This window comes from Hylobates moloch, unplaced genomic scaffold, assembly GCF_009828535.3.
Source record: "Hylobates moloch isolate HMO894 unplaced genomic scaffold, HMol_V3 SCAFFOLD_2, whole genome shotgun sequence".
In the NCBI taxonomy this organism is placed as follows: Eukaryota; Metazoa; Chordata; class Mammalia; order Primates; family Hylobatidae; genus Hylobates; species Hylobates moloch.
Genome location: NW_026652277.1, coordinates 135,484,122 through 135,497,988, shown reverse-complemented (window position 1 = coordinate 135,497,988; position 13,867 = coordinate 135,484,122). Strand labels below are relative to the sequence as shown.

Sequence of the window (13,867 nt, the reverse complement as noted above, 5' to 3'; positions counted from 1 at the left end):
CACAACACTGATGAAAGAAATTGAAGATGACACAAATAAACAAAAAGCTATCCCATGTTCATGAATTGGAAGAATTAATATTGTTAAAATGTCCACACTTCCCAGTGATCTACAGATTCAATGCAATGACATTTTTCACAGAAATAGAAAAAAAAAATCCTAAAATTCATATGGAACCACAAAGACTGTGAAAAGCCAATGAAATTCTGAGCAAAAAGAACAAAGTTGGAGACATAACATTACCAACTTCAAAATACTCTACAAAGTTATATATAGTGATCAAAACAGCATGGTACCAGCATAAAAAGAGACACATAGGCCAATGGAACAGAACAAAGAGCCCAGAAATAAATCCATACACTTATGGTTGGTTAATTGTAGACAAAAGTGTCAAGGACACACAATGGAGATGGAACAATCTTTAATAAATGGTGCTGGGAAAACTGGATATCCACATGTACAATATTAGACCCTCATCTCCCACCGTATACAAAAATCAATTCAAAATGGATTGAAGACTTAAACATAAGACCTGAAACTGTAAAACTATTAAGAGAAAAACATAAGGGAAAAGCTCTTCATGGCATTGGTCTGGGCAATGATTTTTTTTATATATGATTCCAAAAGCATAGGCAACAAAAGCAAAAACAAATAAGATTACATCAAACTAAAAAGCTTCTGCACAGCCATAGAATCAAGAGTTGAAGAGACAACATATGAAATGGGAGAAAATATCTGCAAACCATATATCTAATAAATGGTTAATATCCAGAATATATAAATAACTCAAATATCTCAATAGCAAGAAAACAAATAACTGGATTTTAAGTGGGCAAAAGACCTGAATAGATATTTCTTAAAAGACATACGAATGGCCAACAGGTACATGAAAAAATGGTCAACATCACTAGTCATCAGGGAAATGCAAATTACAATCACGATGAGATATCACTTCGCACCTGTTAGAATGGTTCATCTCAAAAAAAAAAGTGTTGGGAGGCAGATGTGGAGAAAACAGAATTTTTTTACACTGTTAAGGGAAGGTAAATTAGTATAGAAAACAGTGAGGGTTCCTTAAAAAATTAAAAATAGGGCTGGGCATGGTGGCTCACACCTGTAATCCCAGCACTTTGGGAGGCCAAGGTGAGGAGTTCGAGACCAGCCTGGCCAACATTTCAAAACCCCATCTCTACAAAAAATTAGCCAGGCATGGTGGCGGGTGCCTGTAATCCCAGCTACTTGGAAGGCTGAGGCAGGAGAATTGCTTGAACCCAGGAGGTGGAGGTTTCAGTGAGCTGAGATCATGCCACTGCACTCCAGCCTGGGCAACAGAGTGAGATTCTGTCTCCAAAAACAAAAAAATAAAAATAAAAATATAACTACCACGATCCAGCAATCCCACTGCTGGGTATTTATCCAAATGAAATGAAATCAGTATGTCAGAGACATATGCATTCCCATGTTAATTGCGGCATTATTCACAATAGCCAAGACATGGAATCAAACTAAATGTTCAATGGATGAACAGATAAAGAAAATGTGGTATATATACATAATGCAATACCATCTGCCTTTAAAAAGACAAAAATCCTGGTATTTGGAACAACATGGATGAACCTAAAGAACATCATGTTAAATGAAACCAACCAAGCAAAGAAAGACAAATACCAAATGATCTCACTTACATGTCGAATCTAAAAAAGTTGAACTCATAAGAAGTAGACTCGTAATTATCAGGGGCTGGGTGTGGGAAAGTGGATGGAGGCAGTTAGGGAGCTGTTGGTCAAAGAATACAAAATTTCAGTTAAACAGGACAAATAGGTTTAAGAGATCTATTGTACAACATGGTGACTATAGTTCATAAGAATGTATTGTCATCTTGAAAATCACTGAGATTATAAATGTTTTCATCACAAAAAAAGTGAGTTAATGCACATTAGTTAGCTCAATTTAGCCATTCTACATGTACACATATATCAAAACATCATGTTGTATTCAATACAAATACCTAAGTTTTATGTGTCAATTCAATCAATTTTTTTTTTTAATTCCTGCCCTGACTTTGAGCTCACATTCTAGTAAGAGGCAGGCTATTAAAAAATAAGCTTAATAAGTAAATACAATAATATGTTAGAAAGTGATAAGTAATACGGGAGCAGGGTAAGAGGATCAGGAATTCTGAGGAAACAAGGAGATAGGTAAAGGCTTTCAAGACGTTTAACAGTGGCGGGAAAAGGAGAGATGCCATGACTCGAGGAATTAGAAAGGTTAAAAACCTAAAATACCTGTAGCTGAGGGGAAGAATATAGCACAGAGACTGGAAAGGAAAAAAAAAATCCTGAAAAGAGGAAGAAATAGTATCAGAGGTACCATGTGAGGCTTGCTTGTGAAAGGGAGTAAACTTACTTATTACTTGTGATAAGGAGTAAAAGGAATAAACTTTTTTTTTCTTCACACAGGGCAGGGAATTTGGGGGTAGGAAAAAATGATGTTAACATGAGTTACAGAAGGCCTCCTTGCAGCATGCTTAACTACCAAGAGCTAAGTTCATCTTTTTGGACATTAGATTTTTTTAAAATAGAGAATTCTTGGACATAATCACCAGTTTAGTAACTAAGTAGTGCTGTTTTATGTGTAATACTTATTTCTCCTTTTAATTGACAAAAATCCAAATTCTGAAGCACACAGGCTCATTTTGTTAACTTTGCTTTTTTCTTCCAGTGCTCAGAAGAGTAGGCAGTAAGGAAATTGATTATTTCCTTTAAAGGCATCACCAACTGATATGCTATGAGCATTGTAGCTGGTCTTAACATCTGTAGGCATCTAATACCTTATAGTACATCTGATAGAGTTTGGATTTGCAACCAATTTGATATTCTGCATACTCATGTATAGATAGCTTTCAGCTTCCAAGTAACTCATAAATTAATATTTAATGAAATCATTTGCCTGGATATTTTCTGTACTTTCCTATTAATCTCCTGGATTCTTTACATTTGGTGTCCCCTGCACACTCCAGTCAATGACAGTTATGAGGACTAGTTTCTCATATATATTTACATCTCGTACGTACCTGAACAATAGCAGGTTTATTTCCCTCTTATTAACCCCTAGAAAAGTCATCTATCTCCAGGGCAAGCAAAATTCCTTTATAAAAAAACACTCTAATTACTTATTTGTGGAAATCACAGAAGGTTGAAACCATCTCAATCAATGTCGTGCTTTCAGAAGGCTAAAAAAAGACCACCAGATGAATTATTTAAAAACAAGAGGTAAAGAAATTTAACAGTGATTTAGTCTGTTCTTGGAGATGTGACCTCAAAAACAAGCCATAGTTGTGTTACAAACACACATTTTAAAGATCATTTTTGGCCTGGCGCAGTGGCTCATGCATGTAATCCCAACACTTTGGGAAGCTGAGGCAGGCAGATTGCTTGAGCTCAAGAGTTTGAGACCAGCCTGGGCAACATGGCGAGACCCTGTCTCTTCCAAAACTACAAAAAAAAAAAAAAAAAAAAATAGCCAGGCATGGTGTTGTCTTGCAGGAAGTCAGGGACCCCGAACGGAGGGACCAGCTGAAGCCATGGCAGAAGAACATAAATTGTGAAGATTTCATGGACATTTATTAGTTCCCCAAATTAGTATTTTATAATTTCTTACGCCTATCTTTACTGCAATCTCTGAACATAAATTGTGAAGATTTCATGGACATTTATCTCTTCCCCAATCAATACCCTTGTGATTTCCTATGCCTGTCTTTAATCTCTTAATCCCCTCATCTTCGTAAGCTGAGGGTGTATGTCGCCTCAGGACCCTGTGGTGATTGCATTAACTGCACAAATTGTTTAAACAATATGAAATCTGGGCACCGTGAAAAAAGAACAGGATAACAGCGATGTTCAGGGAACAAGGGAGATAACCATTAGGTCTGGCTGCCTGAGAGCCAGGCGGAACAGAGCCATATTTCTCTTCTTTCAAAAGCAAATAGGAGAAATATCACTGAATTCTTTTTTCTCAGCAAGGAACATCCCTGAGAAAGAAAATGTGTTCCTAGGGATAGGCCTCTAAAATGGCCACTCTAAGGATGTGTCTTTTACAGTTGTAGATAAGGGATGAAATAAGCCCCAGTCTCCTATAGTGCTCCCAGGCTTATTAAGATGAGGAAATTCCTGCCTAATAAATTTTGGTCAGACTGGTTGTCTACTCTCAAACCCTGTCTCCTGATAAGATGTTATCAATGACAATGCATGCCAGAAACTTCATTGGCAATTTTAATTTCGCCCCAGTCCTGTGATCTCACCCTGCCTCCATTTGCCTTGTGATATTTTATTACCTTGTGAAGCATGGTAACCTCTGTGACCCACACCCTATTCGTACACTCCCTCCCCTTTTGAAAATCACTAATAAAAACTTGCTGGTTTTGCAGCTTGGGGGGCATCACGGAACCTGTCGACATGTGATGTCTCCCCCGGACACCCAGCTTTAAAATTTCTCTCTTTTGTACTCTTTCCCTTTATTTCTCAGAGCAGCTGACACTTAGGGAAAATAGAAAAGAACCCATGAAGAATTATCGGGGGCAGGTTCCCCTGATAATGTGCACCTGTGGTCCCAGCTACTCAGAAGGCCAAGGTGGGAGCCTGGGGGTCAGAGATTGCACCACTGCACTCCAGCCTGGTTGACAGAGTAAGACCCTGTCTCATTAAACTGTGGAAATCACAATTACCTACAGAATGAATGGGAGAAACTACTAATTTAATGTTTACACAATGGGTTATCTGAAGCATGAGATTTCTCATAACTTTGTACACAGATAAAACATTACTATCTGTCAAAGAACACATTTTCTTTCAAATAAACTTAAGACAACAAACCAATAGACTTTGGAAAACTGGTAGGTCAAATGTCAAAGATAAATGTGAACATAATAAATATAATTAATGAGTGGGCAAATGTTAATATATCATTTCATACAATTAAAATATGCACATATATTTTATCTCTAGGATCTAGAATGAATTCTAAATAAATCTGATGTTTTAAAAAATTAACCTATAGGATAAATTTTAGGCAACATCCAGTACCACCCCACCTTCCCACAAATTAAGTGACAAAATTATAGAAATCACACTAGACCAAACATTCTGAGACTTAGCACTACTGACATTTGAGGCTAATTCTTTGTTGCAAGGGCTGTCCTGTGTATTGCAGCATGTTTAGCAGCATCCTTGGCCTCGTCCCACTTGATACCACTAGTATACCTCCTGAGTTGTGACAAAAATGTCTCCAGTTGTCAAATGTCCACTGGGGGGCAAAATCACTCCAGGTGAGAACCACTGCACTAGAAAAATGAACGCCATGTCAAACATCCCCAGGTAAGTAGCTTCCACATTTTTCTGGATGTCCCATTTTCTAATGGTCTGAAATCTAATTAAAATACATGGTGACAACAGTTGGTTACTATTATCATTACCTATATCTACTTCTATTTCACGTAAAATAAAAAATTTGCCTGGCACGGTGGCACACAACCTGTCAGCCCAGCTACTCATGAAGCTGAAGTGGGACGATCACTTGAGACCAAATTCAAGCCTAGCCTGGGCAATATAGTGAGATCTCATCTCTAAAAAAAAGAAGTAAGAAATTTAAGGCAGTTATTAAGTATAGCTGTTACTGATAATTAACACTGAAAAATACACATTTATTAAAATAAAGCACTCACAGAACCAAATCCATAAGATATAGCAATTGAAACAAATCTTTATTGGAATGGAAACATTATTCAAGGATAGAACTATGCTGTTAGCATTTATCCATATTCTGAATTTTTCATTTTTTTCCAGGATTGCCTTTTCCAAGCCATTTTTCTTGTCCTCGTAACAGCAACTTAAATTACTAATACTAATGAAGGGGACTATAAACAGTCAATAGCAGATATTGCTAATAGTTTGACCTCAGAGTACATTTAATTTTATTTGTTGCAATCATCTGGATACGTCATGCTAAAATTAACTTAACAGTCCTTGAATCACTAGATGAGGGAGAGAAGAGATGAGCATAAAATTATTTGAAGAATTTGGGCCAACATTAAATATTAAGAATAACATTAAATATTAAGAATAACTGAATGTGGACTATTTTTTAAAACATTTTATTTTCATGTTCTATTGTGATTTAATCCAGACACAATAATCAAATACAAAAGAGAATGCAAGACTCTCAATTTCTAGTTTATAGTTTTTTAAAAAAATCTCTTTATTAACTTGTTACAGTAGAATACATTTTTTAAAATATAAGTACAAAAAATTCTCGGTGATCACCAAAAATGTAATCAATAATGTTACATTCCTTTGTTTCTCTGAATCTTCTTTTTCCTATAATGAAAAGTGTATTTTTTAAATCTTAAGAAATTCTTTTTGCACTACCTTTTCCTATCCATTGTATCATAGTTTATGTCCTACCAGTTAGGATCTTGGAGAACTGCTCACATTAATTTTGTTTCCTGGGTTTTATTTCAAACTGTCCTGAACTTTATAGTAATTTTTGCTAAAGGAAGTTCCTAGTAAGCAGTTATTTGCCTTTGGTAAACTTAATTTTAGATGAAAATTATGCACAAAAAAAATTGTCTTATGATTAGACCTTCAAGTTAGGAGGTGAATAGTCTATGCAGCATAAGACAAACCGTAACTCTTACCTTTAAATTTTCTCATTTGACAAGAACTATCAAATTCCTTTTTAAAAGAGTACACATATACGTTTTTAATTTGGAAATTTCATATTTGGTGAAAATTCAAATTTTAATTACTGTGGAATTTTGACAACTCTAGCAATGGCAAAGCTGAATTTATTTCACTATTATCTATCAAAAAGCAAGTAACATTATAAGATTTCAAATGTTTAACCTGGTAAAAGTGAGAATATATTTCAATCAAGAGCATACCACCTAAAAAAAACAGTATTGCTATCTAGTCATATGCATTTCTTATTACATTTTTGCAGCCCCTAAGTGTTCAGAATAAATGTAGCATTCACATAATACTATAGTCAATGAAAAGAGTATATTCTTTTATTGGTTTTTGTTCATACATGTTAAGTTTCAACTTTCAATAATAAAATTCAATAAATTTGATTCCTTAATCATAAAAACTGGCTTTACACATTATTTACATGTTGTCAAAGTCCATACAAAACATCACAAGGATTTGATTGACTCTATGCATGGTACCATCACACAGGAGAAGGGAGCTAATCCAGTAACATACATTCAAAGATTAAATTGCAGATATGCACAGTGTATTTGGCACTGTTCATTAATATTATAACACCTTCCTCTCAAAGACAGGCATTCTTAAGCGTTAGTCATGATATACCAGAATTTGGTATTCACATTAAAACCACCTTTTAAACTTTATAACAGTAACCGATTATTATAGTTTTAAGAAACAAAACACAATGAGAACTAGGAATGGAATTCAAATCCTCCAACTTCTTGCTATGCTCCAAGCTGCCATCCATAAAACAGGTTTAATTCGGTAATTTTTCCATTGTGGGGAGTGTCAACAAGAAACAATTTAAAGACAATATTTTCCAATACAAATAAAGACATACTTTTGTTTAAAATTACCAGCTCTTCTTGGGAGTGCAAAGGGAGCCTTGATGATGTACAACTTGTGATGCTTTTGGCAGGAACAACCAATGCCATTCAAGTTGTGGAGATTGTACTAGCAGGTGAACTCATAAAGAGAAGGTTCTGGAATGACTATATCTGAAATCATAATCCTAGTAGTTTGTAGTTTGCCTCTTCCTAGAACTTCAAGAGACTCAAATCATAGGCTACAGATGTACTTTCAAGTATATAGTTATGAATGGAAGGAGAAAATAAAAGCATGAAAATGCAAATATTAAACCTTTACTGGCTTGGGCTATATTCCAGTAGGTAATTTATTTGACTAACTTAACAAAGATTAAATCCCTTCATTTTAATCAGGTCCATTAAATTTCATTCATTAAAGCTATACATACTCCAGAACGTTTATAAGACATTTATACCTATCATGTTTACAAAAGGCATAAATTCAGTCTTAAGCTGCACTACAAATGCCTCAATATAACATAATCACAGTATAAGGAATCAGAAATTCTCTGATTAGATATGCTGTAGTTTCACACAAAACTCTCAGTAATAAATTAAAACAAAAAAAAAAGTCGTACAATGTATAATGGATTATGCAGTGCAAAGTAATGTCACTGGACCAAAATTTATTTTAATCATTTTTATTTCAAGTGTATTTAAAAAATCATAAATGGGGTTTCATAATCCAAAGTTGAAACATTTATTCTTCATAGCTTCAGAATTTGACAAGCAATTGTAGACCATGCTTTCCAAATCCAGTCTTCTTTGCTATTTTTCAAACTTCTGAGATCTAGTATTAAACTGCACCATTCTAAATGTATAGTTTTAGATAAGTATTGTATACTTGTTGATAAGGGTTTTCTGAAAACAGTTTATCAAATATAAAGAATGGTTTCTATCTAAGAATCAGCAGTAAGGGAAGAAATATTAAACACCTATCAAGAAATCAATTACTCATTTTAAAAATAACAGAACCAGTGCTGCTCTGTCATAAAAGAGAACATGTAAAACTTATTTTTATAGACTTTGGTAATATTTTATTCCCCACAGAGGCCTTCAATCCTAAAGATATTTTACACACAGTAACTGTCAGGATTTACTGAGTAAAAATCTCAGGTATTAACCATGCCCCTAAAATGTGCTATTCCAAAGAGGAACAGGTTACTTTTGAGGAAAAAAGCTGCCTTGGTAACTTCCCTCAAATGTTTATTTTAAATAAAAATAGTTGATGGAAATATTTTTTAAACGAACTTTGGGTATAATATGGCATACTGCCCATCAAACAAAAAAGGAAATCAAAACTTTCTTTCCATTTATAATAAGTTTTCCACCTTCACTATCACGATTACAACTTATTGACCTTTTATGCTTGCTTGGTTTTTTTGACTGCCTAATCCAATATTTAAATTTTTAAAAGTCTGCATTTCAATGTAGTGAGTTATTTTTCAAATAATCTTCAGAACCCAGAATACAGACACCAGAGCAACACTCTCAAGTCATACTTTTGACTACAATTAAGAGATGAAAATGGACGGATATCTGAAGATAGGTATTCCCTCTGCTCTGAAGGTGAGCAAGATTTTAACATGTGAGCAACACAGAACTCCACTCCTCTAGAGCTCCTTTCAACTCAGAATGCTTCAGTTCAGTAAGTCAATATATTATTCTTAAAAATTAAAGTTTGGTCACTTAAGAAGGACTGAACAAAAATTATTCCCCTCCCGCCAAACACAACCAGAACAGTTCTAATCAGGCCCTCTTCTCCCCACAAAAATAGGGAAGTAGCTGGGCTGAAGACTTTAAGTGTGACATTTCAGTTCCTAAAACATCGCTGCTATTTGCTCAAAGTTGTAGGTCTATGTATTTCCTTCTCCAATACGTCCCCATTTATAAGTTTATTTCCATACATACAAACGTGCACATGTGTGCACGTGCACACGCACACACACACACACTCTCAAGTAAGACACTTTTTTGTGTTTGTTGATAAATTATGAGGATTATGAACTAGGTGTGTACAGGGTTTCATAGGTGCTTTGTAAACATCAGAGTCACTTGGGTCCTTTCCTCCACAAGCCTCAAATCAAATTATGCAACCAATGACCACTACTTTCCCAGACGCTGTTCACAGGCTGCATATTGACGAAGGGCAGAGAAAAAGTCCTCATAACTGATGTTTAGGTGGGAAGGCAAAGAGCTGAAAAGAAAACATGGGGGAAAAAAGCAATTAGATATACACTGTAATGTAGGGGGAACCAGAAGATAAGGACCAAAAAGAGGTTAAGAATAGAATACACCAAATTACCCTCCACCAGACAGCACCACGACAGGCACGGAAAATGTCTTAATCATAATATGTAGACTGAATGGGTGGGGCCCTGACAGAATGGACTGGGAAATAGCAGAGAGCCTCTGAGGCACCGAGGGGTAGTGGCACTCACTGTTTATTGGCGAGTGTTCACTGAAGATAGGTATTCCCTCTGCTCTGAGGGTAAATTATAAGCAGAATATGCCAAACAATTTCTACTAAGATTGTTCAGCTCATTGTGAAAGAGTTCAAGTAAAAAATTAATATGCCTCTTTTTCCACAAGAAAAGCAACTAGTAATGAGAGATTCATAACTTGTTAAAGCGTAAGCTCAGACTAATGCAAAGCTAGAGATCTATGTATAAAGGATCTCATTTAAATCCATTAAAGAATTTCTCCTGGTCAGAGTAAAGCCAATATTACTTAGTTTAGGAAAGCCATGCTTAAGGTTGGGCAGAGCCACACAGCATCCAAACATGATGAAATATTGTAGCCATGTTGTGAGCAACCTAGAAATCAACACTTATCTCTACCATTTCCAATTACTCAAGGGCAATTACAGTGTGAAAATAAGCACTTTAAAGATAGACTGAATACATAATCAGAAGGTTTCCTTTTATGTATTAGAAGTAACTATTAATTTTCAGTAAGTAACATGAAAAACATCTATAATTTATGTAGCTTTATAATGTGGGAATTCCAAATATAATCTAGGAATTCCAAATAGTATCATGGTCAAACACCTGGTCAGAATAGAAGAGTCACAGTCAGAGTCCTATAGTCACAGGCACCACAAAAAAAGAGTGAACAAACCTACCTTGAAAGGACTCCTGCCCGTCTTTAGCTATACTTTTCTTTATTCTTCCTCAGACTGCCAGAAGTTCTGAAATAAGTCACCCACTTCTAATTCCTCATCATCTCTTAATAATCTCTATCAATCTTAAGTCTTATTCACGCCTCTGAAATAATATGCTCAAAGAACAAATTTAATGCATTCTTCTTGCTAAAGCTTGCTTCAAATGTCCTCAAACTCTCAACTTTCCTAAGTCTTCCTCATCTTACCCCTTCAATCAACCTCATCTCCTACGACTCTTCAATAAATATAGTGCCACTACCCCTCGATGCCTCAGAAGCTCTGTTGCTATTTCTCAGTCTGTTCTGTCAGAACTCCACCCTTCCCTTCTCTGTATTATGATTAACACATTTTCCCTGCCGTCATAGTGCTCAGTCTCGTAGAGGGTACACAAATACAAAGCAAACCTCAGTATAATGTGATATAGCTATCATAGACATGTACACAGGTCAAAGGAAGAGCCTGTTATGTGCTTTGTATCTTGTCCATTATCAGATTTAAATTCTCAACTCCACATTAACATGCCCTTTGTATAAATATAGAGAAGTTTAAATGACTTTCCAAAGTCACGTTATTGAGCTGCACAGTCAAGATTCAAACCAAAATCCTTCTGTTCTTCCCTCCAAACCACTCCCAACTGTACACGGTGTCACTGCTGCCATACTTGGAGACCACCTGAAATGAGTTGAAAACCCTTGGAGAAAACCAGGTAAGAGAAACATACTCCCACCATAAAGAAACTCTGAGTCTGGAGATCTGGGTTCTAATTCACTTTGTGACAAGCTTGAACAATGTCTCTCTTCCCTATTTTCCTTATCTATAAAATGAGAAGGTGGGACCAGATGATTTAGAGTCCTTTCCAACTCTAACATGCTACACGTTCTCTTCTCTTTTTCATACTTTGTCCCTCCCGCCCGCAAGCTTAAAAGACCCCTTCATACACCCTGGAGAGATACTCTATATTCTCATAGGTTCAACTACTTCCTAGGTTATGATGATCCCCAAACATACATTTTTAGCCTTGACTTCTCACTCAAGCATCAATTCTACATCTTTATCTGTTCTACATTAAGTGTATCCATCCAAATAGACTATGGCCTCAAAATCATCTGCATCTTCCCTTCAAAAATGAATATTCCCTTCACTTTCTGGTTTCCTCTCAATAATATCATAGTCACTTAAGCTTAAAAATTTAGGAGTCATAGGCCGGGCGCGGTGGCTCACGCTTGTAATCCCAGCACTTTGGGAGGCTGAGGCGGGCGAATCACGAGGTCAGGAGATCGAGACCACGGTGAAACCCCGTCTCTACTAAAAATACAAAAAAATTAGCCGGGCGTCGTGGTGGGCGCCTGTAGTCCTAGCTACTCGGAGAGGCTGAGGCAGGAGAATAGCGTGAACCCGGGAGGCGGAGCTTGCAGTGAGCCGAGATCGCGCCACTGCACTCCAGCCTGAGCGACAGAGCGAGACTCCGTCTCAAAAAAAAAAAAAAATTTAGGAGTCATTTCATCTCTTCTCTAATTTTATCACAATTAGTAAAGTGCTATGCCTGCAATTATACTTGGTAAATACTTGTCATGAGAGAGAATTTGTAGTATTCTCCAAGACCCAGCATTTAAATATATTTTAAGGCTACTATGTCTCTCCTTTATTCTAAATTAGGGGTCAGCAAATACAGCCCAGGAGCCTGATACTTGTTTTTGTAAACAAAGTTTTATCAGAACATGGTCACGCTTGTTTACATATCATCCATGGTTGTTTAGCTATAGCACTGCAATAGACAGGAGCAGTTGCAAGTGACTATACAGCCTGAAAAGCCTAAAATATTTACTATCTGGCCCTTTACAGAAAAAGTTTGCTTAAACTGTTCTAAATAAGCAATTTCATTCTCTTCAATGTATTCTCCCTTATAGTTATGGCCTCTTCACTTGTCTTTTTAATCTCATCCCTTCCCAAATCCAATCCACTTTAGTGCATAAGCTGCTAAACAAATCTTCCAAAATCACTATTCCCACATAATATACAGGCTCAACACGTTTCCTATTGCCTGCCTACCACTATACACATTCCTATGCTGGCATTTAAAGATTTCTGAGCCTTGACACCTCTGAACTATTTGATTTCATCTCATACTACTGCCTAACACTGTCTGCTCTGGTGTGGCTAGTTCCTTATTTCTTTAAAACACACCCCAGGTTTTCTTTTTCCCCCCTTTTCGCCTTTTCTCTAAATAAGAAAACTGTACCCATTTTATATATCTGCGGATCAAGCCACACCCTTTACAGTTATCTCTCACTCCTGATCTCCTAAGGTAATTAGTGGCAACACCAAACATCTGCACAACTATACACTCTCTTGTGTCTAACTCATTTATGTATGACTTTATTTTACCAGTGGTACTGTGAAATAACTGAGGTAAAGGATCCAGTATTATAATTCTTTGGAAATCCCCACGAGATCTAGTACGGTGCTGAGCTCAAGAAACACTTGCTGAATCTAAACAAAGTCAGTACGCTTTTAATTACTTACACAATCTCAGTCAATCTGATGTGCCAGGGAAGAAAGCCTAATGTGCTGTCCACAGGACCGAACTTCAATACTAAATCAGGATCAGGACAACCATTTGAACCTTGGAAATAAATAAATACACATGAACTTAACATGCACTGCATGTGCACACACACACACACACAGAAACACACAGATCAAGGGCAAAATGTATTAATCAAATTGGTTTCTTAAACTACCTGTTTTCTTCAGAAGTTTTATCTGTATGTCTCCATGCCCCACCCCCAACTCTGTAATACATACTTTAGTATCTATGCTCATTCCAAATGTGGAAGTTTTCTCAAAAGCCGGTTTAACTGGATTGATTACCTGATAAGAAAGGGTAACCCACCTCCCACACTATACCCAATAGGTGCCCCCAAAATCACATATATCTTTTAAGAGTCAATGTAGGTGTTCTCTTGGAATCCTGGGAAAGGTACTACAGTTCTAAAGCCATGACTGCTTGATTCTGGCCACAGAATCGAATAACTTCAGAGATGAAAAGGAAATTTAAAAAGTATCTATTCTCC

The 13,867-nt window shown here is 36.3% G+C and overlaps 1 protein-coding gene across 1 annotated transcript in view; it reads right to left on the bottom strand.

Moving 5' to 3' along the window:
• Window positions 1-6,081: 6,081 nt before the first annotated feature.
• Window positions 6,082-13,867, bottom strand: part of NUS1 (NUS1 dehydrodolichyl diphosphate synthase subunit) — a 35,120-nt gene continuing 27,334 nt past the window's right edge. The window contains exons 4-5 of the mRNA XM_032157725.2: window positions 13,317-13,416; window positions 6,082-9,827 (exon numbers count right to left, since the gene is read on the bottom strand). Coding sequence (XP_032013616.1) covers window positions 9,737-9,827; window positions 13,317-13,416 — 191 coding nt within the window. The 3' untranslated portion in view covers window positions 6,082-9,736. The remainder of the gene's footprint in view (window positions 9,828-13,316; window positions 13,417-13,867) is intronic.